Raw genomic sequence first — 27854 nt, 5'->3', positions numbered from 1 at the left:
TAGACGTAAGTATGCTTAAGACGTTACTGAAAATATATTTAATCTATCTTTAGTTTAAATTACTGACAATAGTTCCAACACATGAGACCATGAGTGCATCGTCCACTGGTTGAAACTCCACGGCCAATTTTAAAAATGAAGAAAGCAAGACCCTCAAACTAGATGGTTGAGGCCTTGAACGCTTTCAATGAGCTACTAGAGTGTAGTAAAATACCTAATAAACTCCTTGTTATTAAGCCACTCTTATTTAGTTATTTGTACAAACACAGAGAACGTTCAGTTTCATGGGGCACTAGGTGCGAATACATACCAAGTAAATGTAACGTACGCTAGCATACATAAATCTTAACCAACAACAGGCACCTCTATAACCCGCCCTTGATGAACAAACACTCGAACCCGGTCACAACGAATATCTGGAGTTATTACGGATCCTTGGGGGATAATCACAGCCCTGACGTTGCGGTTCTCTGTTTCAATTGTTTGCACTGCCCTTTGTTCTCGAACCCCAAGCAGCTCTGGCCAAGCTTTTTTACCTACACCTACATTAGCATGCCAACATCTTAGTAACACTATAAAGTAGGTTGGCTGAGCCAGTAGCTCAAAGATTGTTTCTTAGTTTCTTATGTCAATTCAAACAAATAAACAAATAAAAACGTTTCAATTTTGGTGTTAACTAAATCGAACTTAACACTTTAATTTCTATAAGGGTATGTACGAATATGTTTTTTCGTCTAAAACTAGTACTTACCTCCACATTCTGATGCCATCTCTTTTCTTTTCTTGTTGTATTCTCTTACTTACAATGCCAGTGTTTAGCTATACGAATGATGCAAGTATTGGTCTAAATGAATGGCAATATATATAGAGTGCGTGACCAGAGCACACCGTCGGCGTTTGTTGACCAGATCAAGTTTGAAACTTCGTGTCATCAACAATCTACTATGGCTTATCCAATTTATACAGATGTGATGAACTTGGCTTTTCCATCTTGATGTAACTAGAAGATGAAGAAATTTAATCAAACTCTACAGTCTACACAAGGCCATTAGTCTTGACTATTCGTAAGTTGAACCAACCTAATTTTTAGGTAAAAGTGGAACCAACCTTCTGACTCAATAAACTTGACTTCGCAATGCAAGAAAGAAGTAGTGTACACTCAAAGTATACCCTCATTAGTCCTTGACTAAAATTAGAAGCCCATATCAGAAATTTCAACACAGATTGTGTGGAAATTGGGTATAAGATTACTATCATGTTGAACTCCATGAATAGTACGTAGTTGACTGAACATTATAAAATATAGGGATTTTTAGACCTGCCCCCCCAAATTCAGGGAAATTAGATTTGCCCCCCCAAACTCAGACTCCGTCAAAGGGTAGTTAGGACATTTCACAAGGAGATGACGGTCAAACTGCATTGACTTAGGCGGAGTCTGAGTTTGGGGGGGCAAGTCTAATTTCCCTGAATTTGAGGGGGCAAGTCTAATTCATCTTTGAAATGGGGGGGCAGGTCTAAAAAACCCTAAACTTTATACTGTCTTCATTTATGGTATACGTATGTACGAGGAATACTAGCAAGTAGTAACACCATGGAAACATAAGCAGTGCCAGCCAAATTCGTATCTTGAGATTCTTCAAATTTATTTGATAGTTGGTGTAGCGACCCAATTTATGATGGCCGAGGGACCGGCGGGTAATGGATCCAGGAAGAGGACTGGATGTGGGAGGAAGGGCCTGTTATTTAAGGCAGTGGACATGGGAGTCAAGTATGGAGGTCGAGAGCCGAGGACCGCCAGCGTAGAGCTGCGGCGCGGAAGGATAGTTGACTTGGAGTTGTACTATCTGGACATGTGCCCAGCAGAAGCACGGGAAAAAAACCCTAACGTCGTACGAGAATTTACCACGTGGCAATCCATAGACCGAGAGATGAAGGGACAGATGGAGGGCCCAAGGGAGAGTAGGGGGATTATAAATAGGACATTTGGCGCCGTCTGTGGGGAGAGAAAGAGTGAAAAATAGTGAGATGGCAACAAAAAGAAGAGTGGGGCGACCAAAAAAGACGACGGTCGCCGAGATGGATGTGGAATCAATAAGGAACGAAGGGGAGGAGCAGGATAGGGAAGAGACAGTAATTTCTGGAGCAGAGGAAACAAGGTTGTTGCATGAGGAAATATCGAGGTTGAGGGAGGAAAATGAGAGGTTAAGAAGGGAGAGAGAAACAATAGAGGAGTCGGAAAGGGAGGTGTTTAGAGTAGGGAAAGAGGAGGAAGGGGGAACTGATGCGGAAGAACAAACGGTGGTGGGGCTCACCAAGGAACAAGTCAGAGAAATGATCGCCAGCGATCTGAAGGCTAGCCTGGGACAGACCAAGGCGTGGGAGGGTACTGGCGAGTCGGTGGTGGCGGGTTGAATCGCAACCCACCGCAGATTTGATATGGAAGCCTGAGGTGCCGAAGAGGTTCAACCAGCCCAAGGTTTTGAGATATGATAGAGCGGGGAACCCGGTGACCACATTCATCATTTCAAACAGCCAGATGCCGTTAATGGGGGGTGAGCCGCGATATGACGAACTAAGATGTATGATGTTCCGGCAAGTTTAAAAGGGGAGCATCCGATTGGTATTACATGTTACCTTCTAAGAGTATTAATAACTTCGGGGAGTTGAGCGGCGTTCATTGATCACTTCATACACCGAAGAAAGCGTCGCGGTGGACATCGCGGCCTTGTTCAACGTAAGGTAGAGGTCCGCGGAATCGGTGAGAGATTTCTTGTGTAGATTCAAGGCGGAGACTTTGAAAGTGGAGAATCTGGACGAAAGGACGGCGGTGATAGCTTTCGAGAGAGGGTTACGCCCGGGAACAAGTGGTACATGAGTCGGTAGCAAAAAGAATGAGATAGCAACATTACAGGACCTGTACCCTAGGGTGGAGAAGTACATCAGGTATGAAGACACCATGCAAAAGGAGGTGAGAAGGCCAGGGAAGGCGGTGTTATCGTTGGAGAAAGGTGAGGGGCGTCGGCGATATGAGCCCTCTGACAAAGCGGGGCGCCGGATATCGGTATTCGTCGCGCCCGGAGAGAGCCGAAGAGGCTAGAGGGAGAATCGAGACAAAAAGCCCTATCGCGAGGAAGAGCAAGTGCCATGAATAAATCGTGGAGTGAAATACTACCGTTGATTCAGAATTTCCAGGGTATGAGGGTCCACGAAACCAGCCCGATTGGAGGTACAAGGCGGACCACTTATCAGGCCTATCATCAAATACACAATCATGAGATGAACGGCCGCTATGCGTTAAGATGGTTAATTCAGAGGATGATAGGAAATGGATTGTTGAAGGAATTTATAATGGAAGAGGAAAAGGGAGAGCAAGCCGCCTGGGAGGATATCGAACGATCAACGTGATCTTCAGTGGAGAGATATTGAGCCACAATGCACACCGAGACGTATCACGGCTGGCGGCAAGTGTACAGCAGCGTACATGAGACAGGAGACGATGCTGGCTTAATTCATCGGGCCGCGAAAGGAAAGAAAAGTATAACGCTCACCGACGCGGACCTTCGAGCCATCGACTCCCGCATGAGGACGCCGTTGGTGATCCGCGGTGGCTATGGGAAATTACATAGTAAAAAAGAGGGTGTTTGGTGGATTGCGGCAGTCTTTGTAGATTTACCGTTTAGAGGGGCAATGGAAGAAATGAAGATAGAAAGGAAGCAGTTGAGACCCTCACCAACAAATTTGTATGGGTTCAACGGAAGCATGAAGGAACCCCTGGGGGAGCTTCTGCTCCCTGTGACCACGGGACCCGAATTAGCATGTTGTTTTCAAGATTTAAGGTGGTGGATGCCGACTTCGCGAAGATAACGCCATCCCGGGAGGAGGTGGATTCATGAGATGAAAGCGGTTCTCTACCTACTACCAAGTGATTCGTTCCCCTACCCCTACCGGGTACATGAGGTCCAAGAGGGATCGTGTGTCGAAAAAAAAACAGCCACCGTGAGTACGGTGAAGAGATTGATCCGCCGATCGAGGAAGAGACCTCACATTCCGGGAAAGAGGCGCATATAATTAATTCGGTGCTGGGAGGGTGGGCGGAGTTAACTGGAAGGACCAAGACCTTGGACGAGATAGAGGTAGTGAATTTGGGGAGGGCGGTGAGGAGAAGTTCACATCGGTGGGGTCCAAATCGTTCGAGGAATGGAAGAGCAAGTTAATACGGTTCTTGTCCGCCAACAAAGATGTGTTTTGCATGGATGATCGAGGAAGTCACCGGATTAGACCCGTAATTCGCATGTCATAGGTTACATATGAGGGAAGACGAAGCCCGAAGAAGACGTAAGACGCAGGAATCGAGGCCAAGGTACGAAGATGAATTCCGCGAGGAGGTCGCGAGGTTGAAAAGGCGGTATAATATGAGAGGTGTTGTTTACCGAATCGGGTTGTCAAACGTGGTAGCGATACCTAAGAAGAATGGCAAGGTGCGGATGTCGCGTCGACTTCACCGACGCGGAATCGGAGAATGTCCCAAAGACGCCTACCCCATGTAGAGAGTAGACGAGCTAGTGGATAGAACTGCGGGGTTTAAAGTATTTTCTTTCATGGACGCGTCAATGGGATATAACCAGGTGGCCATGTATGGGCCAGATCAGGAGAAGACAGCCTTCGTAGTGAAAGGTGGGACGTATTGTTACACAAGAATGCCGTTTGGATTGAAGAATGCCGGGGCCACATTTCAGCGGCTAGGGGAGAAAATGTTCGAAAGCAAGATCCGAAAGGGGATTGAGATTTACATAGACGACATGGTGGAGAAGAGCATGTCAGAGGAAGAGCATCTAGAGGGTTTGGAAGAGATGTTTAAAATACTGCGGTTGTACAATTTAAAGCTCAATCCAGAAAAATGTATGTTCGGCGTTACTACAGGGAAGTTCCTGGGGTACATAGTTACTCACCGGGGAATAGAAGCCAACCCCGAAAGCAGATAAGAGCCCTAGTGTAGATGTCGTCGCCTCGGGATGTCAAGGAGAGGTGCGAGAGACTTGAGGGAAGCGGTCGCTGGCTTTGAATAGGTTCATCTCAAAGTCATCGATAAGTGTGTAGCCGTCAGATACGGGTTCTTTGAAACACTTCGAATTTTGAATGGACCACTGAGCGAGGAGGCGTTCCCAAGAGTTGAAGAGTTATTTAGGTAAGGCTCTATGCCGCCGCTGACCGAACAAGGGGAGAGAAATTGTACTTATATTCGGGGGTCCACGAGTATGCCATTAGCTCCGGTACTAGTCGATTGTGGGTAAATTAGAAAAGCCGGTGTACTTCCAAAAAAACGCTTTTTGGAAGCCCGAGACCGATATAGTAGAATAGAGAAATATGCTTGGCGGTTGGTGTTCTCATACCGAAGTTGAAACCATACTTTTGAAGGCGACCAGTAGTGGTGGTGACAAATTTGCCTTTAAAGCAAGCATCGAAAAGAGAAGCGGGGAGGATCTTTGAAAACGGGCAAAGAATGTTGAAGTTCTTACGAGATCTGATCGATTATATTGTGGAAAAGGCGCAGCGGTGGAATTAATTTTAGCGAAGTTTCAGTGGAGGACCCCACTGGGGAGAAAGAGATGGTCATGGAGCGGGAAAGCGGTCATGGAACAGACCGGGTTGGACCCCAGGATCGAAGGAATGGATGGAGTCTTGGCCGATGGGTCACCACAGACACTGTAGTGGGATAGAGTGGTATTGGTCAATGCCAGGGAAAACAACAGAATGGAATTAACCATGAAGTTAGGGTTCACGGCATCAAATAACGAAGCGAGTATGAGGCGATAAGCGCGGGCATGAGGATGGCGGAAGGATGTAGGGGTGAAAAGAATTAACATTAAGTATTCGACTCAAATTTGGTAGTGTGCCAAACAAATGGGGGTTTGTAGCGTGGTGCCCACGATGGTAAAATATTTGAAGGTTAAAAAAGGGGGCACGGGTTTATGGGCGTTAAGTTCATACACTTGGGGCGAGAAACATGCCGACGCCCCAGCATACGTGGGGGCCGCAATCCCTAAATCTGAAGAGAGTGATAAAGGTAAAAGCGATTGGAGAAACCTAGTACAGAGGAGGAGGGGAGGAAAGAATGACTGAGGTATGTCAAAAGGAGGAGGAAGAGGGGTTGGATTAAACCCATCAAGAGTTTTTGTCTGGGAACGTGGTGAAAGATAAAGGGGAGAAAAGAGATGGAGGAGCGGACGCCGGAGATACGTGCTCATAGAGGGGAGGGGGGGTGGGAATTTGGCCCCTAACGATTTAACCGACCGACGAACCGACCCGACCACTAAGCCCTATAAAGCCCTCACAACTAAAGCCCTCCACAGAGTTTAGGGGGCGGCCCGCCCTGCCCTAACGCCTTCTAGCGAGTGTAGGGCTGGCTAAGATTCTAAAACATAGGCCCGACCCTAACCAAGCCCTAAACCGCCCCGCTGTTTCATACTTTCACTATAAATACACATACCATAATGTCAACTCTTTTGTTAAATATTTTCAATTAAAATAACATTGTTCTTTCTGTAATTTATCACTTACACCCAAGTGGTACTTCCAATAACTTGTTTTATATAACAAAAACTTGTCAACTTAAGCCCGTGAAGAACAATGAGCACTAGCCTTTAATAAAAATAAGACTTTATTCCTTTGATCATCAAGTCAAAGTCCATAACTTCTTATTCTCAATTTCTTTTCACTTATTTCTTATAAATTATATTTTTATTCACATCCAAGCCAAGTCAAGTCTAAAGCTAAAGATTTCCTTCCACACCATTAAAGCAAAATACGAAGCGGACATATTTGTAAGAATATAAAACCAAAACAACCTTTCTTGGAAAAAATGACATTTGTAATCTCAAACCTTTCTCCATCATTTTTTCATCACGTTAAACCGATTTTCTAAACAATAAAATAAATGAATATTTGAAATATAAATATCTCAAACATCACTATATTCAATTGTCTAAAAAACTCAAAGCATGACGGGTGGATACTACACATGCCAAAACCTAAAACCCACATCATAAAGAAACTTAACAACAAAATCTTCCAAAACTTCTCTTTATTACTTTATAACAAGTCTATCTTCTGTCTTACCCAATAAAACATCAATATAAAATTCTAAGAATAATGATTCCAAACATCATTATTCTCATGTCATATAAAATGTAACCTACGTTATTACATCCTTCCAAAAGATCGGACCTAATGAACTAAACTCCTGTGAATTTTCCAGCGAGAATCCCAATCACACGCCAGCGGGTTCCATCGCTTTCCACCTATGTGTTCTAAGAACACACCCACGTCGCAAAAAAAAAAGAAAAACATGGGTCAAAGAAATTGATTTCTTTGGTATGATGTAGACTAAACACATAAAACCATTATCATACTTTAATTATTCAAACAATCACTTTATATTATCCCATAACTTAATCATTCATTCACTTGGAAGACAAGTGGTTCCGGCTATTTTAACCGCAGATAATTTCTTCCCCAAGCAAAACTTCCATTTTATTAACTTCCATCTTATTAACTCATTCTAATAACTCCTTTTAATATCTAGATAATTGAATTACACTTACCGATATCCGGCCAGATAAAGGGTGGGACCGGCGTCCCCTCGAGAAAATGTTATTAAGTCCTACCTCCCCGCAAAGAAAGTTAGAACTTGTATATATAACATATGTAGATATTCTATATGTATTCAAAGGTAAACCCAAAGACACTCAGATAAACAAATCCATTTCTCTTATCAATTAATCAATTACTTTTCTTATACACCCATTTCACAACCCATGCATCCAGTCATTCCCGCCACATTCGAGGAATACCTATCAAATCACTAACGGCCATTCATAGCACATTCAATGAATGCCTGGGTCATTCCTCGCCATACATTCGAGGAATGCCCAATCCTACATTCCCGCATACACTCGCGAATTCAACTAACCCGCAAGGCTTAATACCTTAGTTTCTCTTTAAATGATCCAAACTATCGGTCATTCACAAGACATTCAATAAATGCCGGTCATTCACAAGACATTCAATGAATACCCTTATATAATTTTTAACGGGCCATTTTGCACAAGACATTCAATAAATGCCCTTTAACATATGACTTCATCCGGTCATAAACTCAATTCCAAAACTCGAGGCGTTGAGAGATCTAAAAAGGTTCGCGGTAACTTTATTTACGATTATTGAACTTTATTTTATGTATCATTTCGTTAACGAATGAGTATTTTGATTCCTGTATTTTGATTTACGCGTTATTAATTTGGGGATGTCTTAAATGTCATAACGCCAGATATCATAAAATCTTTGAAAATCACATATAGTTAATACACATACACACGATATATAGTATGTCTTAAATTTTAAAGCCAAGATCTTAATAGTCCTGAGACTTTATCCTATTAAACCGAATCATAATTTTTAGGAAAAGTCAAATTTTCAGGTCAACTGGTCAAAGTCAACCCTGGTCAAAGTCAAAGTCAACTCTGGTCAAAGTCAACAGTCAACTCTGGTCAACCCGGCCTAAACTCCAAAAACCCAAAAGCCCAAATCCTAAGGCCCATAGTCTAATCTAAAAGTCAAATTTTAAAATCCAAAACCAAAAAGAGAATAGCCCACGATTTTGGCCCAAGCCCAAAATCGTTTTTGGGTACTGTTCATCTCCTTCTTCAAACCAAACTTCCTCCACCACCGACCACCACACAGCCACCACCGGCCACCCATCAGTAAAACAAACCCAGCGGTTTGGTTCCTCACAAAAACCCCCACCTACCTATACCATCAAAACGCGATTTCGTTATACTGACAAAATCGAGATCGACGCCATTAATGGCTGCTCCGAGCTTCACAGCGCCTTTCCCTCACTCTACAGCACTCACACACCCAATCCATCCTCCTAACCCATAACAACAAGGCATTGCTCCAAACCAACAACCAACTAAGTTCATTATCCCAACACTAATTGAACTGCTGTTGCCGATACATCTTTTTTTTTTTCAGGGAAAAGGTCAGTAGACAATTTACAAACTGAAATCACTGAATTCAAAACCGAAAACGAATAGCAAGAAAGCAACTGGAATTTCCGATAAGATACGAAATCTTCTTCCACGGCATCGTCTGCGCTGGTCTAGTTCTCCTGATTCAGTTAAAGACTCAATCCTATCGTTGTCATTCAACCCATGACCAACCGACAGATATCACATTCAAATCAAACCCACAGTTTCAAAGAATTCCAATCGGCAGTTCACACAACACAATCCAAAACAATCAATCAAATAAAATCACCCATTCAAACATTTAAACCCCCAATCAACAGTATGTATATACACAATTAGAGTCATGAAGATTTAGTTCAACTGTTACCATGAAAAAAAACAGAACCTCATGGTTTCGACAGAGATTGTAAATTATACCGAACTTATGTTTTGGACAGAATAAGCAAATTTTAAATAGAATACCATACGTAGTCATGTGAATGTCGATAATCTCAGTGAAAGAAAAACTCTACTCACCTGTAGCGCTCTCCGATTATCAGTCAGCTATCAGAAAAACTTCCTTTTTCTGCTGTCAGTAAAACTCCCATTTTTATATTTTATTATCTTTCCAACCCTATTCTCTAGAACAATGTGTTTATATACTTGGGTCCGAAACCCAAAGTTTCAACACCGACTTCGCCCCAAAACCAGTTCCCACGTGATCCCGAAGTCCAATCCGAATCAATTTTGAAAATAAATAATTTAATTAATTAATAAATATAAAAATATCGATAAAAAAACACGGGTGTTATATGTTCAAAAGCCAATATTTTCATTTCCATATACAAAGGCTTGAATCACTTTTAAATTAGAAGAAAGGTAATATTATATTTGTTTGAATCTATTATAGAAATAATTTATGATATTACAAATAGTTTAACAACTTCCATTTAATTTTAACCAAAACTATTATGTTTTCTTCTTTATATATATATACTTCTTCCTTTAAAATGATAATATAATTATTTGTCTATGTATTTCAATGTTAAATATAATTTTAGTGAGGTTTGAAAGTCTGAGGAAGAACAAATTCGAACTCTCGATGTATCTTGATTCATTAGATTGTGGATGTGCATTTTAAATTTTTGGACTTATCTGAGGATTATTACTAGATTGGTTGGACTTTGAGTTTGTAGATTATTGTACATTTTTGTAATATAAATGATTTTTAAACCGATGTAGTAAAAAAAAAGAAAATATATAGGTTCTCGCCACTAAAGCCCGACCCTAAAGCCTTTAAAGAGGGCTAGTGTGGTAGGTCGGGGAGGTTTCGACTTGTGACCTACCCTATGCCGACGACTTTAGGTAGAACGAATTCTTCTAATATCTTAAGGGCTTTAAATGTTTAGGGCCGGGCTAGCCCGACCCGGCCCATTGCCCACCCCTAGGGGGAGCTATATCGAAGGAATTTCAATGGGCCTTTGCTAAAGTGTCTCGGGCCGAAGTTAGCCCTAGAAGTGCTGGCGGAGTTGCATGGGGGAGATTGCGGAAGTCACTCAGCGGGCAGAACAACAACGCACAGATTGATAACACAGGGCTACTTTTGGCCACACATGAAAAGAGATGCCATGGACTACGCTAAACGATGTGAGAAGTGCTAGAAGTTTGCTCAGATGATCTTTGCGCCAGCGGAACCGCTACATAATGTGTCAAGTCCGTGGCCTTTCGCGATGTGGGCAATGGATATAGTGGGTCCGCTGCCCATGGCTACCAGCAAAAGGAGATTCATGTTGGCGGCCACAGATTATTTCACCAAATGGATCGAGGCAGTGGCCCTGCAACAGGTCAAGGAAACTCATGTGATCAAGTTCTTGTGGGAGAATATCATCTGTAGATTTGGGTTGCCATACATTATCATAGCGGACAATGGAACCCGCCCATCGGGTCCAAGGTGAAGGCGTTCTTGCAAGCATACAAAGGTGAAGCAGGGGTTCTCGGCCCCATACAATCAGGAAAGGCAACGGGCAGGCAGAGTCTAACAAGGCCATTATGAACAATCTCAAAAGGAAGCTAGAGGATAAGAAAGGAGTGTGGGCAGATGAACTGAGTCATGTTCTTTGGGCATACAGGACCACGCCTCGAACGTCAACTAGGGAAACTCCATTCTCTTTAGCTTACGGGGTCGAGGCCGTGATTCCCACGGAAATGGTAGCGGCCACGACGAGGACAAAAGTGGTGGAGATGTATCTGAACGAGGGCATACTCGGCAATGGATATGACTTTAGCGAAGAGAGAAGAGACTTGGCGCCGAATCGACTAGAGGAATATCACCGCAGCCTTCAGAGACGTTATAACAAGAGAGTCAAGCCGCGATAGTTCAGAGTAGGGGACGCTGTATTTGAACGAAAGTGACGACGATTACTAAGAGAGAGAATGACGGAAAGTCAATGAACTAGGAGGGGACCTATACGGTGGTCGACGTAGGAGGAGCTGGTACTTACAAGCTAAGAGCGGTGGAAGGAAAAGTGCTAGAAAAGCCATGGAATGTGAGAATGTTAAAAAGTTTTATGTTTGAATGTAATGAAAGTCCGAAACGATACACCGGAGTCGCTTTGTAAATATATAATACAATGACACTTTTGAGGAGTAAATTTCGCCATCCCGCATAAAATGTAGCGGTCAAAGGCTAAACACGGGTTTGAGGGCAAGAGGCTTGAAGGACGAGAGGTCCACCTCGAAGTTAAGCCGCTGATCTGAGAGAGAGCCTTCCTCCGCGAGGAAGAAAGGCATACCGCACCGGGGCAAAAGAGAAGCCCGGCCGGTCGGCGGGCCACTCTAAAAGGGCGGCGGTGGGAGGAGCCTTCCGCGGTCGAATTGTTTAAATCGGGTCCACGGCAGGTTGAGTTGCCCCGATGGAACTCGAAGTCGACGAGTGACTCCGAAAGGAAACGAGACATTCCCAAGCGAGAGGCGTGGATCGCACGTGGGGGCAAGAAGAGAGAAGGCCCCAGTGTAGAGAATGACCAAATGAGAGAGTAGAGTAGAGTGAAAGGACGAAGGAACGAGCGGCAACATGTCAGACAAAACAACAATTAAAGCTAAGAGATCATACATATAATCGGAAAGAGTGAAACAGTTCCTAATCAAACCAACACACAAGTAAAAAGGGAAAGAGAAAAAATAAGATCAATGGCACACATAGTTGGGAAAGTCAGTTACAAGATAGCTAGTACAATAAAGGGTACCAACGGGTGGGGCTAAAGTCTGCAACAAATCTTCGACAAGAGGAACATGGTCGAGAAAACTTCGAGAGGCGGGGCGGGAGGTGGCCTCACAAACGAGTCTTCAGCAAAATGGATCGAGGGGGCAACATCAACTCGACCCGTAAACAAAGCCGCTTTGGCGGCAATGGGGACCGGGCTACCGGATCTTCCGACATGGGAGAGAGGAGGCTTTCCCGGGAGGAGTCGGCCTTTGAGTAAACGCGTGTTTCCTCAAAGCTTCTTGGCCACGCAGCGTTTGTCCTTTGAGCTTTGAAGCTTATCCACACCGCTCCATGTCCCGAGGTGGTTGCAGAAGGAGAGAGAGGCCGATTCTCCTTATGTTGGAGGACAAGGGCTTCCCGTTGTTTGCTTAAACGGTCATTCACTCCGTCCATAAAGGCCTGGTGGGAAGCTTCAGCGGTCCTCAATTCATCTTCGGCTCGAAGTTTGGCCATGTCCGCGGCCGACAAATCAGCTCGGAGGCGTGCACAGGTGGCCCTTAGTCCATTGGAACCGCCGACCTCCTTCTCTAAGGATTCCACAGAATTCAGGGACGAGAAGAGGCCGCGGATCATATAGGCCATGTCCAAGCTCACCTAGCAAGGGAAAAGCAGTTAGAGTAAGGGGCAAAGCAGAGAGTGATGGAAAAGCAGTCAGAATAAGGAGCAAAGCAGAAAGTGAAAGGTGGGCAAGAGAGACATACCTTCTCCCAGCCGCATCTGAGAGGTCCGATGTCGTTCAAAGGTCCCAGATCGGCATAAGCTAAGTCAGCGGGGAAGATGGGAGTCGAGAACATGGCCGAGGCCACGCCAGGGTTTTCTAGAGCGTAATCCTCTACATTGATTTCGCGGCCGCCGCGACTTTGAAGTGGGGGCGGAAAGTTTCGGAGCCGCTGGACCTGTGGAGATAGCGGCGGTTTCGCCGTATACCGTAGAGGTGGAGAGGCGGAGGAGCCGCAGAAAGGCTTGGCGGTAGGAGATGATCCTGTTGCGGCTTGTGGGGGCTCTTTAGACGAGAGATCCGCGGACGCTGGGGGGACGGTGAGGCCGGGCAGCTTGGGAGTTAGGGACTTGATCCACTTCATCGCCGAGAGTCACCGGTCGAACGCTTTAATCTTGGAAACGCCCATGGGTGGAGGCGTTGAGCCTTGGAGGGGAAGTCGAGGAATATAATGATCGTCCGGTCGGGAGGAGCGGAAGGAAGGAGATGTATATTGGCGGGCGGAGAAGGAAGGTGGGCAAGGGGACCTTTTCGACTATCTCCTCTAGAGCCCCGAGCCCGGCCCGGAGACTTGGTGGTTTCGATGAGTGGAAGCCGCGGCGCAGGCTTATTTTGGAAAAGGACGGGAGGCGGATAGTGAGGGCGGTGAAGGACGAGGCTTTCGTTCTTGGGGGCGTGGACGATAAAATGGGTCGAAGTATTTACCCAAGGTGTCAAGAGAGGGGTCACCAATAAGGGGGTTCCGTGGGAGGGGGTCTATGCCGAGAACTCAAACTTTGAGAAGAGCCAGATTAGCGGATTTGTTCAAAGATGGCGGACTTCGCCGACGTGAAAATCGGGATTTGGAGTCGACTTCCAACCCGCATTGGGAGAGAAATAAAGATAAGAAGTGAGTCCGCAAAGATAGTCAATATAAGAAAGAGAGGCAATAAAAGCTTAACTCACCACCGCGAGGCGTGAAGGTGAGATGGTTGAGGGTCACTTCCGGATGGAACATCCGCGGACAAGAAATTACCGAGACGACAGGGGGTAATGATGCCAAGTTTTGTCCGAGGTGGTGAGTTTGAGAATGAAGGATTTGTTTAACCGGAGACGGACGCAGAAAAGAGTGATATCCAACGCCACATCTTTGGTACTCTTTCAAGGCGTATGTAATAGTGAGAAATTATGTCGTGGAGGACTATTCGGGGCTCATGGTGGAGGTTGTAATAGTTTATGCGGCATACATGATAACGCCAAAATTGCCTATACCCCGGGGGGTGGAATGTTGAAGTGGTTACATGCGCCGACATCTAGTCGAGACAAATGGTAGTCGCAAGCCGAGAGACAATTTGGCCAATCGCTGGACCACGAGGCATCCAGGTTTGGAGGGGACGGATGAGGGAAGTAAGTCACGCGTCGCACGCACGTGCTCGAGGAGGATGTCGCCCGGGATGCGATGCCAACCCCCTAATCGCTTGATTAGGTCGGCGGGAGCGTGGGGGGCGGTGGAAGTTTGAAAGGCCTTGATGGTGGTGGAGGGGGGATGGGATCAGGCGGAGGAGAAGACTCCTCCGCATATGACCGCGAGGAAGGCGGACCGTCGGATTGGGAATCCGACATGGGAGAGAGCTAAGGAATATGAACGGTTCACGAAAAGAAATGCAAAAGGTAAGAGTAAAGATTACCAACCTGGTGCACCAATCCAGCAGCAAGAGCAAACGCTTGAGCAGGCGAAGTGTATAGAGTGGAGAAGTGGGAGGAAAACTAGAGAGGGGAAGGGGTCGAATGCAAAATGGGGCGAGAGTAGTGTGGGAAGAAAGTGGGAAGTTCAAAAAATGGCGCCCCGTAAGGAAGAAGAAGAAAAGTGAGAAAAGAAATGAGAAGGAAAGAGGAAGTGAGAGGAAGTTGAAGCGTGAAGGGGTAAAAGGGGAAAAGAATAGGATCGAAACCAAGGAGCCGCCGGTTGAACCGCAGAGGATAGGTGACATGTGGAGGAGCAGAAACGAGGGTGACCCAACCAAGCACAGGGGGACACGCTCGCCAAGGATAGGAAGGTGTGAAACGTGGCCAAGGAAAAAAGTGTAAATCGAAGTTTCGAGCCCCTCAAACATTCGGGGAGGTTCGCGGACTCGGAGGGGCATCAGGAGCGACCTAATTTATGATGGCCGAGGGACCGGGCGGGTAATGGATCCATGAAGAGGATTGGATGTGGGACGGCGGCCCTGTTATTTAAAGGCCGTGGACATGGGAGTCAAGTATGGAGGTCGAGAGCCGAGGACCGACAATAAAGCTGGGCCGGAAGGATAGTCGACTTGGAGTTGTACCATCCGACACGCGTGCAGCAGGAAGCACGAAAAAACCCTAACGTCGTACGAGAATTTACCACGTGGCAATCCATAGATCGAGAGATGAAGGGACAGATGGAGGGCCCAAGGGAGAGTAGGGGGATTATAAATAGGATAGGAGAGGAGGAGAAAGGGTAGGTCACAACAGTTGGAATCTTGGATTAAGTTTTATGGTATAGCGGTTCCATTTCTTTCATTCAAAAGGTATACTCAGCAATTATCCTTCAGTTGCATAAAGAGCGGATTCCAGTTATGAGCAATTGCATTCCTTTTCTTTTAGCACAAGTAAAGATAATGTTCTTTTATCTTGAAACCGAGGTGCTTTGGGGTTTGAATAGTGATCAAAATCTTATCGCAAATAGGGGCGGCTCAAGACAATCAGGGGCCCTAGACAAAGTTCAAATGCCAATGGATGCGAGGAATTTTTTTGGTCAGAGAACGCCAAATACCAATAGATGCGAGGAATTTTTTTAGTCAGAGAACGCGAGAGAAACGTTGGAGAAGGCGAGGGAAACAAATGGTTATCTAACGTTATTTCATAGATTCCAATGTACGTTATCTAACCCTTAAATAAGGGCTAGAAAAACGATTGTAGGCTGAAAAGAAAGCATTGGGCTGCATTATATTGGGGCCTCTGGGCTACGGGGCCCTAAGCAGCTGCCTATTTTGCTAGGGGGTTGAGCCGGCCATGATCGCAAATGAGTGAGATTTCAAAATTTGAAAACATTGATAGCTTATAAAACGAAAGTAGAAACAAAAATGGACAAATCAGCAGTCAGCTTCGTCATGAATCAGGCACACCAACTCATGACAAAACCTCTCTTGACTCAGAGGACATCCACAAGCCAACATAATGTGTCTCACTTCTCGCTCATGATCCATGGACCAAAAAAATTCCTCAGTAGAATGGTCTCATTGAGGCTTTTCAAGATACACAATACATTGGGCATTTATAGAATGCCATTATCTCTAGCAAATCTCAACATAACAGAATTTGGTTCGATTCACAATAGATGCATTGGGAGTTTATAGATACAAACGATTCACAATAGATGATTATTCAGTATTCACTATATCTGACACTAGCCGGGCTAATAAGTTAGGGGAAAAATCAATCAAAATCAATAGGAATCAATATAACAAAAAAAGCGATAACAAATTAAAAGAGCAACAAAAGATAAACCCATTCAAAGAAACAATATAGCCTTTCAAAGGGATCTTTCTTTGAGCGATCTCATAGAAGCTCGTGTGTTAAATACTTGCAATATATGAGCCAGTGGTACAAGAGTAACATTGTTAAAGCAATTCAAGATGGTAGTATTCTGAAATTGCTGCACATCTATCTAGAACAAACTGATAGCACTCATAAAAAAATTTACATCAAAGGTGCAGACAGAGTACCCTACGGCCATCACTGGCTTTTTTCCATTTCAAAAGTTTCAATATATTGATAAATTATTGTGACCGCAAGTACAATTCCAGTTCCAGAACCAATTGCGCCCATGAAATCCGCCAGAAATGTCAAAGCTCCAATGCATCTGCCTCCAAAGGCGGCTGTAGTAGGGATGTATCGGTTCAGTTCCATTTGTAAAGTTGACTCTCCGTATCCATTTGATTTTGAATTATTGGAGAAGAAGGGAAAAAAAAAATCAGTTTTTTTCTTCTACAATTGAATCACGTAGAGTAAATGATTTGTTTTAGTCAATAAATATTTTGGGTATGCCTAATAAAAAAGAAGGGTAATTTAGAAAGTTAAATATGTCTAAAATCATTTTATTTATTTATTTTAAAGTTGGGTACGAGAGTGTTTTGTTGGGTATGTCCAAGATCACCCTTATTAGTAAGGACAGACTTTATTTATTTTTTTTATTTTTTACTTTTTCCAATTTTACATTTCTATGTTTGGTATACACTGACGTCTGTACATACTTTGCATACTAAGAGGTGGTATGCACTATGCAGTGACACTTGTGAATATCATTTTCCTTGTGATGTTTGGTATGCACTGACGTCTGTGCATACTTTGCATACCAAGAGGTGGTATGCACTAACACTTGTGTATACTATTTTCTTTGTGATGTTTGCTATGTACTGACGTCTGTGCATACCTCGCATACCAAGAGGTGGTATGCATTGACATTTTTTTTGTGATGTTTGGTATGCACTGACGTTTGTGTATACTTTGCATACCAAGAGGTGGTATACACTGACACTTGTGCATACTATTTTCTTTGTGATGTTTGGTATGCACTTACGTCTGTGCATACCTAAGGTGGTATGAACCGACACCTGTGCATACCAGGATACTATTGTTTTTTTCGGACAAAAATCAACTATTGTCCTTGAGAGTGTTTTTGAAATAAGAGTGAGTTTTTTGGTTAGTTATTTTGGAATTTTGTCTTTTTCAACTTTGTCCCCTAAAATATATTGCAAACCGAATCTGAACCGACATGAATCGAAAACTATAAAATCAATTAAATTTTAAATTAAATTAATTAATTTTAACCACACAATTGATAAACATATACAAAATTAATTATAAATATTACTAAAATGTTATTTTATCGGTTCGGGTTCATATCAGATCGGTAGAGGACAAATCCAAAACCAAACTAATATATTATCGGTTCGGTTTGGTTTGGGGTCAATAGAGAGCAAACTAAATTATCAAAACCCAAACCGTTTTCGGTTATCGAGTTATGGAAACCATTGACAGCCCTAGTTAGGACTACAAAACAATGACACCAACAAAAGAAAGCTGTTTGATTGATAGCCAACATATGGGCTGCACAAAACTTGAACGTTTTTGATATTAAACAAATAAAAGAAATATGAATGCTAAGGAGCTATCCTTTTAGCAGAAGCACAGAGATAGCTGGAGATGACAATGATATACGGTCATAATAGGCCTACTGAAACAGGATACAGGCAAGAACGAACATGATGCGATTATTTGTGTAAAGACATCCTAAACGGCCACATGTCCTAACATTTTCTTTATTTTTGAAGAGATCTATCTTTATAGTTTATACAATGTCTAGTTAGTGCAGGATTCTGCTATCTTTTTGGAGAGACAGTAAGCCGTGGACTGTATTGTGATCATGGGATTGATACCAACTGCACTAGGTAAAAGACTGCCATCACATACGAACAAGCTTTCTACTTCCCAACTCTCCCCATTTTCATCAACTGCGCCTTCTTCCTCTGTAGCACCCATTCTACAACTTCCCATCTGATGAGCAGAAGCATATATGTTCCAGTTCTCCCCCTTTGACATTGGCCCTCCATGGGCAGTCACTCTGTCTAAGAACTCTTCCAACTCTTTCTCCTTAATTCCTTTACATTTTAATCTCTGCCCATCATTTCGATGTGTACCAACCTCGACTGCTCCAGCAGCAATTAAAATTCTCAAAGCCTGTCGCAGTCCAGTTCTTAAATTTTCTTTGTCTCTGTCATTTAATCTGTAACGTATTTTACATTCCTTCATCACTTCTCCCGAGCCTTGGTCCCTCACCAATGCAAACAGATGAACAGTCCTTGCATACTTTACTAGCCTCTCCTTCATGTCATACCCAGACACCCATGGGAACAATGCAACAAAACCAGCAGGCCCAAGTGCAGGGGTTTCGATGATTGCCTGAACACCAGATTCCTTTGAAACTACCTTATGGAGTGAAGTGATAATTCCTCCTTCATATGTTTTCCTTTGAGGCCTGTCATTGATTCAGGGAAGTATCCCCAAACCATAAGAGTGGGGTGGAGATGAAGGTTCTTTCCAATGTTTGGATTCTTCAATCCACTCGAGATCATTAGAGGGGGTGTTAAAATCGACCCACATGCTGAAATCGTTACCTTTGCGTGAATGTGTATTTTCTTTGAGATATTTTTACTAGAGGATGCTGCTATCACACCCAAGCATTTCTTCCTTTTAGTCTTGCCAGAATTGTTCTGCTCTAATATGAACCTCTCTGCTTTGCAGCCTGTTAAAATCACTGCACCACAATCTACAGCATCAACTAGCCAAGTAGAATCAGTACCCTTTTTGTCTCCATTTTTACAACCATAACAACAAGAGCCACAGTAATGGTTCTCTGAGGAATTACGTGGCACGGAGTCAACTTTCAGACCAAGATTTTCACATCCCTTACGAAGAACTTGATTTTGCAGCCCTTCCATAGTGCATTTCTCGGTGACACCAATCCTTTTACACACGGTTTCCATGGCTGAGAGGTACATTGAGCTCCCAAAGAGTGCAATTCTATGGTCTTCAGCCCATTCCTTGAGTACTGAACTTGGTGTTTTGATGCAAGCAGACCAGTTCACAGCTGAACCACCACCAACTGTTGATCCTGCAATTATCGTACATTTTGCATCACCAGTTGCTAACATTCCACTTGATTCGTACAATTGATTCATGGAAGGACCCTCTAGAGAGGAATAATCTTCTGGCACAAAGTAGTTCCCTTTCTCAAGGACGACAACCTTCTTGCCAGAAGCTGCAAGAACTGCAGCAGCAACCCCTCCACCGGAACCAGAACCAACAATCACAACATCACATTCTATCCTGTAAAAATTCTTGTTTGGATCATTGATGACACTGACGCCTTTTTGGGAGAGGGATTTAACAAGAGTAGAGTCAGACTCATGTATAGTTTCAATGATTCCTTTCTCAAGAGGTCTGTCCTTTTTAGGTGTGCTCGAGTTCTCATCTCTGTCTACATGATACCCAATTGCATCCCATGCTGGATTGTGCATATTTTTGTCAGTCTGCAACAACACAACCGGAAAATAACTGTTACATTAATCTAAACAACACTACATTAAGTCATATTGATATCTCACTAGTAGAGTAAAAAAGACAACCTTTGCTTTATGAGTAACATCAATCAAGGAACACAAGTCGCCTACACACACAAAAGAAAGGGAAAAAAGAGGAACCCTCATCCTTAAGCATTTAGTCTCCACCTCTCATAACCTCCCATGTATTTAAGCAGTACTAACCTGAAACCATCACACACTTGTACATCATTTTTAGGTCCATCGACTCTTTATTTCTACCGATTTTGATATGTGGATAGTGATGAAGATGTCAAGGAGTCGGGGACAATCCAAGATATCCCCACTTCCATTTAAAGGATTTTAAAGAAAAATCACTTGTTAAAATGCAGCGAACAAATTACAAAAACAACAAAGTTATGAATTCCCTCTCACTATCGTTTGGAAAAAGACATACAACAGAGTGAACAGACTCATTAATAATATTAGTATCTCAATTTATAAGCCACCTAAGTTGAAAGATGTTCATCTATGACTCTAGCAATAATGGGGAGCTAATTCAAATTGAAATATCATACTTGAACAGCAACAAAAATTGACATCAGGAATAGGAATTTGACCAAGTAACATATCTACTAATACTTTTCATTGTTTTCAAAGAAATGGACCATTGTGCATAATAATGATAATGTATACTATTAAACCAGTACTGTAGGAAGAAAAAATACCCTGGAAAAGAAGGTGAATAAGCACAAGATCTTGAGCATTACAAAAACAACTCTGAAAATTCTCAGCTCCTTTTCCTTTGACCATTTCTGCAGAACCTTTTCTCTGTTTTCTAAAGACATGTCTGAGTACTTTTTGATGAATGGGAAATCCCCTCCAAGACATATGAATCCACATAGGAATAGAGTACCCAATCTAGTGGACAGAAACCTTAGAGTCCATCTCACTAGAAACACAGCTTCTGGCAAACATGCCTTCACCATCCTTTCTGCTACCTATCCTCCATTTTACACATTTTAAAAGAAAAAAATTATATATAGTTCACAAACTATTAACAACTAAGATGGCATATCAAACTCAGGCAATATATAATTTTAAAAAAATAAAAATAAAAAACTGTGTACTAACCTCATCAGGAACTGAGTCATCAGAACCAGAAGAAAGAAAGAAATATTCAAGAGACTTATTTGGTGGATCATATTTGCCATCATTGACATGAAGTGAATCTAATGGTATAGGTGGAATGAAAGCTTCACATATCGAAGCTAGTGATATAAGCTCATATGAAGACAGTCCATGATCATAACTCTTCTCTGTTCTTCCTCCTCTTAACAATGGATGTGGTTCTCTTCTCATTCTCTCTTCTCCCTTCATGTTTGTGGCTCTTCTCTCTTAGTTACTGTTATATTTGTTTGTTGTGTTTTATTATAAGAAAACTAGCTTAGGAGGATTTGTTGTATTTAAATACATGCAATCTTGCTGGAGAGTTTATGGAGTTGGAGTGTTGGACAATATATAAACATATAGAACCATAGAAATTGACGAAGAAATATATTTAAGAAAATATAGCTGAAGGTGACACGTTTAATCTGCTGTTAGTGTACATGTATGGCATAATATTTTATGCCAAATAAAATTTAGAAGAAATGAAAGAAAAATAAAACAAGGCTAGAAAGCTTGGGAATTGGATAACTTGATCTTTTGCACAACCTTCAATATGTTTAAGCTCGATTCGTATTACAAAACAAGTCAAAAATTAAGGTTTGACTTGTATATTTTATTGCAACACGAGTCGAGCTTGAGCAAACGAGAAAGAGGCTCGAGCTCGTGTGATAGCCACTACATGAGTCACAGCATTTTAATATTTTGTTGTACTATTGGTTCAAAATAATATATCGCAGCTAGACTCCGTACACATCGTTGATTAGTTTCGCCAAAAAATAAATTAAAATTAAAAGATTACTCCTGTAGCGTAAAATGATATAATTTTGGTCCCAAGACAATGATCCATATCTAAGATAGTAAGATTAGACATGTTAATGTTTGAATAATGGGCTTGCAACCATGAGTGGTCTTAAACAACCCAAATCCACTAGATAAAATACAGTAGTTGTTGTCTTCTAGTAGAAACAAGTATGTTTCCTGGCAAGAGTCTCGTGATAATACTGTTATTTCTTGTTTGTGTCGTTCATTTGGTGCATTTGGGGTGTTTGTTTTTTGTGAAGTACTTTGAGTTTGTTTTACAGTTCTACTTTTATGATGCTTTGTCATATAATTGCAATCCATATGTTCGCTATGGACCAAGCAAGAGTCGATAGAAATCATGGAAGATATAACACTAACAACAGAGTCCTTGTCCACATTTAGATGAAACACACGCAAAAAACTACTAAAAAGAGTATCAAACTTTACACCTTTTAACAGTTTGGGGACTAAATTTTTTTTCTTCTCCCCAAATTATTTGCTTTTATTTAGGAACTTTTGTCAAATTTCTCTAACACGGTTTCTAATTTGTATTTTTTTTTTTCAAAAAAATATAAACATGCTTATGTGTACAACTATAACTGACACGCACACACACTTCGACACTGAAGTAATGGACTTCCTCGTGTCCTTTTCTTGTTCTGTACGTTATTGATAGTTCAGAACTGAAGATGGTAGCCTTCTCGAAAAGACTGAAGTTGCACTTTTTCAGCCACATCAGCCCGAATCGGAGACTTGATATGATACACATTAAGTTTTTGTGCTTAGGTGATGTGGCTAAACAATGAAGCAGAGTGAGCATATCTGCATATGGAGCGCAGATTTTGTTCTAGTAATCGATCAAGACTGAAGGAACGAAGTAAAATTGTATCAAATGAAAACCAAATTTCGGTAATGATGTTCTAAATTACCCCAACAGCTATGCTAAAGGTCCTTTATACTTTAGTTTTCTGATTCCCAAAGTTTTACAGCGTCGTAGTTAATGGGACTGGTTGTATTTTTCTTTGTTTCTTTGAACTGACATGAAGGGTAACGTAAGTTGACTCGTCTCCTATTTATTTTGTTAACTGGTAGCGCAAGAAGTTTTTTTGTGCTTTTCTTGTACATTACAGTTTCGGTCATCCAGTGCCAGAACAAGAACCAGTTCCGACCCAAGTGATCTTGTACGATGCTAGAACTGTAATTTTGGGGTTTTTTTTTCCATCACCGAAACTAGAAGTGTGTGCGTGTGAGTTATAGTTGTACATGTCAGCATGTTTTTTATTTTTCGAAAAAAAAAATACAAATTAAAAACAGTATTAGAGAAATTTGACAGAAGTTTCTAAATTGCAAAAAACAAACAATTTGGTCCCCAAACTGTCAAGAAAAAAAGTTTGGTCTCCAAACTGTCAAAAGATGTAAAATTTGATACCCTTTTTAGTCGTTTTTCGAAACACACTCATTCAAAGTTGCAAGTTAAAATTTAGAGGTATGTTTTGAATTAAGAGGCAGAAGTATATTGTACGGAGACTGACGCGGTGACTCGGCTATATCTAAAAAAAATAAGATGCGGACGCGATCTAGACGTGGAAATTAAAAATGATATATATAATTTATTTTATTTTTTTAATAATTAAATATTATAAACTAATTCATATATATCATGAATTCATGACCATTCGAAATTAAAAAATTTAGATATAATTCAATACAAAATTAATATCTTACTTAATTTTATAATAGATATGGTCCATTTTCATGGCAATAAAACCACTAAATAGGAATAGGAAGTGTAACTGTAAAGGACGTGTGAGTGTTATCGAAAAAAAAGAAAGTATACATGTGAGTATCTTATCATTGAAAAAAATAAAGGAGATGTGACTTAGAATATGTGACATGGAAAAAGACAAATCTAATGGAGGAAGATAGGTAGATATAATGCATAGTTATGGATGTGATGTTATTTTTCTATTCAATGTATATAGAGCAATATTCCATCTTCCTGTACTTGGGAAAAAGAAGAATAAAATTTAGGAAACTAAAGATAGCCGCCTCGATCAGTTAATTTAATTCTCGCTCCTGAATGAAGTGATTTCATTCACCGTATCTTGTATTTGTTATAAGAGCCAGTTTCAATTTCTTTTCCAGGAGCTAAAATGAAACGGAAGAAGGTTGTATATATTCAGTTCAAATAAAGCCAATGTATTGTTTATAAACAAAATTAGTTAAGTACATATATTTAAGGTTTTGCATACCATTTGGGCCTTAAAAGAAACTGTCTCAAGTGTCAAATACAATTTTGCTTTTGAATTCATTTTAATTGCAACATACATAAAACATATGCAAATTCCGATTTTAATTATTCTTTTAATTATATCAACAACATTTTCAGATACAATTGCAGATGTATTTTCAGATATATTTTATTGTTGGTATTGTTTGGGTGAGAACTTACGCAAACACACCAATGATCTTGTTGGAGAGGTTGATATGAAGTGAGAAAGACTGTACCACCAATGGCTGCCTACGTATCCAAATCGTTCTTTGGAATCAAGTCTAAAAAATGCACGTAGTTCTTTATTTGAAATGATTGTTGGGTATTTATAGGAATCTTATTGCTTAAAATACCCTTTCCTTATTTGATGAGATATTTCCCTCTTTGTATGAAATCTTTCCAAAAGCTTCATATGGAAAAAATCCCTTGACATATCTCCGGACCTGCTATATATAATTTGGGTGCCATATTAGTGGGCAGTGTCATTGCTCCAATAGGGGGAATGCTCGAATGCCACAGTAGTAGGCAAGCGGGACTACCACAGTAGTAGGCAAGCAAACCCGCCTCACTAGTAGGCAAGTGATACCACAGTAGCGGGCAAGCAAGCACGCCTCACTAGTACGCAAGCGAGACTGCCATAATAGTGGGCAAGCAAGCATGCCTCATTAGTGGGCAGCTCTTATAGTAGTACCCAATGATGGTCATTCGTAGGGGTATGAGTACACTGGTACATACACCGCCCCCTCTTCGTCGGATGGAATTCGTTCCTTGCGGCGAAGAATAAACATAATATTACTGCAAAAGAATGGAACAATGTAATTGAAATATCTGCGGTGTAAGTGCATGACAAAGCTGATAGTAGCAACCGCCCGTTTGACATGACATATGTTAATGCTAGTGTTGGTATTGATGCCAAAGAAGTCGTGGAGTGGGCAAGCAAGCACACCTCATTAGTAGGTGGCTCTTATAGTAGTACCCAATGATGGTCGTTCGTAGGGGTACAACTTTTTGGTGCATGGAGAGAGGTGTTGAAAATGCAAACTCCATGACTTTTTAGTGCATGGAGAGAGGTGTTGAAAACGCAAAACCCATGACTTTTTGGTGCGTGGAGAGAGGTGTTGAAAACGCAAACTCCACGACTTTTGGTGCATGGAGAGAGGTGATAAAAACGCAAACCCCATGACTTTTTGGTGCGTTGAGAGAGGTGTTGAAAACACAAACTCCATGACTTTTGGTGCATGGAGAGAGGTGTTGAAAACGCAAACTCCACAACTTTTTGGTGCATGGAGAGAGGTGTTGAAAACACAAACTCCACGGTTTTTTAGTGCGTGGAGAGAGGTGTTGAAAATGCAAACTCCATGACTTTTGGGTGCATGGAGAGAGGTGTTGCAAACGCAAACTCCATGACTTTTGAATTTGTATATATTTTTTTATAGTTTAGCTTTCCTATCAACTGTTTGTCTTTAAGAATGGTAATTGAGTAATTGATATATATTATTTTTTACTAACTAACTGAATGAAAATAAAGAAATATGGAATAATGCATTTTATTGATGAGTGATAATCTAAAAAACAAAAGAAAATTACTTCAAGGACTAGTTCTAAAGAACTGTCGGTCCAAACTACTAATTGCCTGGCTTGATAAAAGCACATCCTAATCTAGAGCCGGATTTGTTGTGTGAGCCATCTGTGTAAATAATACATGAATCGGATGAAGGGTTAGTATGCTTTGGCAGGGATTCCTCGCCCCCAACTGTAGTCGTTTTGCTAGAGATACCGTTGTGTTGATTGACTTCGGGGACGAAATCATCGATATGGAAATCTGCCATTAGGGATGCAACTGCATGACCGTTTTCTGAAATGCGAGGTTCAAAATTGATGCTATAAGCACTTAAGTAGATGTCCCATTCCGCGAGCCTACTTGATTCCTGGGCACTTCGGAAAACTTTGCGTAGAGGATATTCCGTGTATACTTTGACCAGTCTTCCTTGGAAATACGGCTTGAGGCGTCTGGTAGCATGAACCAATGCTAGAGCAATTTTTTCAATTCTTGAATATCTGGTTTCCGCCCCCGTTAGTGTTTTACTAATGAAGAAGATCGGATGATCGTCTTCTCCATCGATGAACAGGACTGCACTTACTGCAGTATCTGTAGTGGCCAAGTAAGCTCCAACAGGTTGCCCTGTAGCTGGGCTGGCCAAGATTGGTGGCAAGACCAGGTAGTTCTTGATTGATTGAAAGACATTTTCACAATTATCATTCCTCCTTGCTGCGTCTTTTAACGTCTGAAAGAAAGGATGACACCGGTTCAAGTACTTAGAGATGAAACAATTTAGTGCTGCAAAGCTCCCTGTGAGCTGTTGAATCTCCTTTTTTGTTTTTGGAGAGGGCATGACTTGAATGGATCAGATCTGTTATGGGTTAGCTTCGATGCCTCGACGAGTCATCAAATACCCTAGAAATTTCCCTGATATCAACCCGAAAACACATTTCAAAGGATTTAGCCGCATGTTGAATTCATCAATTCTGTCAAAAACTGATTGCAAGTCAGAGATGTGATCTCCACTGTGTTTGGATTTTACAACCATGTCATCAATGTAAGCTTCCATTGTTTTGCCCAACATATCTCCAAATATGGTGTCGATCATCCTCTGGTACGTAGTCCCTGCATTTTTTAAACCAAAAGGCATAACTTGGTAACAAAAAATCCCTTGGTCAGTTATGAATGCAGTTGCTTCTTGGTCCTTAACAGCTAGCGGGATCTGGTGGTATCCCGAATACGCATCCATAAATGATAATCGTGGGTAGCCAGACGTGGCATCCACCAATTTCGATATTCGTGGCAGAGGGTAGGGATATGATGAATCAGGCAAGCTTTGTTAAGGTTCGTGAAATCAATGCACACTCTCATTTTACCATCTTTCTTAGGTACTGCAACCATGTTAGACAACCACTGTGGATATGAAATTGTCCGTATAACCTTAGTTGAGAGTAAACGATCAATTTCCTCTCTGACTTTGAATTTTCTATTCGGGGCCATGCGCCTAGGCTTCTGCCGAACTGGCTTGATGGTAGGATCAATGTCAAGTGTGTGACATGCAACTTCTGGGCAAATTCCTGGCATCTGCTCGACTGACCAAGCAAAGATTTGTTTGTTCTTCTTTAGGAGTGTTACCATTTTCTTTTGTTCATTTTCCATCAGTTTTGCCGATATGAAAGTTGTTTCTCTGCCTAAATTCCCAATCTGAACTTCTAAGAGGCGGTCTATAGTCGGCGGTCCTTCATTTCGTGAACTAACAGTGTAAATATTGTGTGGGACTGATTCTGATTTAGATACTTCTTGCGAATTACTGAGAATTATATTTCCCCGCATATCCGACTTAAGATATTCCTCCAAGACTTTTTCGTGACAGCTATGGGAAGCCATCTGGTCACCGCGCACCTTACAAATTTTGTCACGAGATGGGAATTTTATTGCCTGGTGAAAGGTAGAGACTACTGCGCCCATGCTGTGGAG

The 27854-nt window shown here is 41.8% G+C and overlaps 1 protein-coding gene and 1 long non-coding RNA gene across 2 annotated transcripts; both read right to left on the bottom strand.

The window, feature by feature from the left end:
• Positions 1 to 226: 226 nt before the first annotated feature.
• Positions 227 to 933, bottom strand: LOC147500303 (uncharacterized). Its single transcript, XR_015196286.1, has 2 exons — positions 752 to 933; positions 227 to 542 (listed from the first exon to the last, which is right to left on the bottom strand). It is a non-coding gene; the product is annotated as an uncharacterized LOC147500303 (long non-coding RNA).
• Positions 934 to 18057: 17124 nt separating this feature from the next.
• LOC147500302 (long-chain-alcohol oxidase FAO1-like) lies at positions 18058 to 21663 on the bottom strand. Its single transcript, XM_086561976.1, is given in 4 exon segments — positions 18058 to 19017; positions 19020 to 20085; positions 20823 to 21095; positions 21229 to 21663. Coding segments are annotated over 4 exon segments (2247 nt in total). The 5' UTR covers positions 21475 to 21663; the 3' UTR covers positions 18058 to 18355.
• Positions 21664 to 27854: the final 6191 nt, after the last annotated feature.

This window comes from Coptis chinensis, chromosome 5 (assembly GCF_015680905.1).
Source record: "Coptis chinensis isolate HL-2020 chromosome 5, ASM1568090v1, whole genome shotgun sequence".
Taxonomy (NCBI): domain Eukaryota; kingdom Viridiplantae; phylum Streptophyta; class Magnoliopsida; order Ranunculales; family Ranunculaceae; genus Coptis; species Coptis chinensis.
The sequence above is the reverse complement of the archived record's forward strand: the minus strand, read 5'-3'. Positions and strand labels throughout refer to the sequence as shown.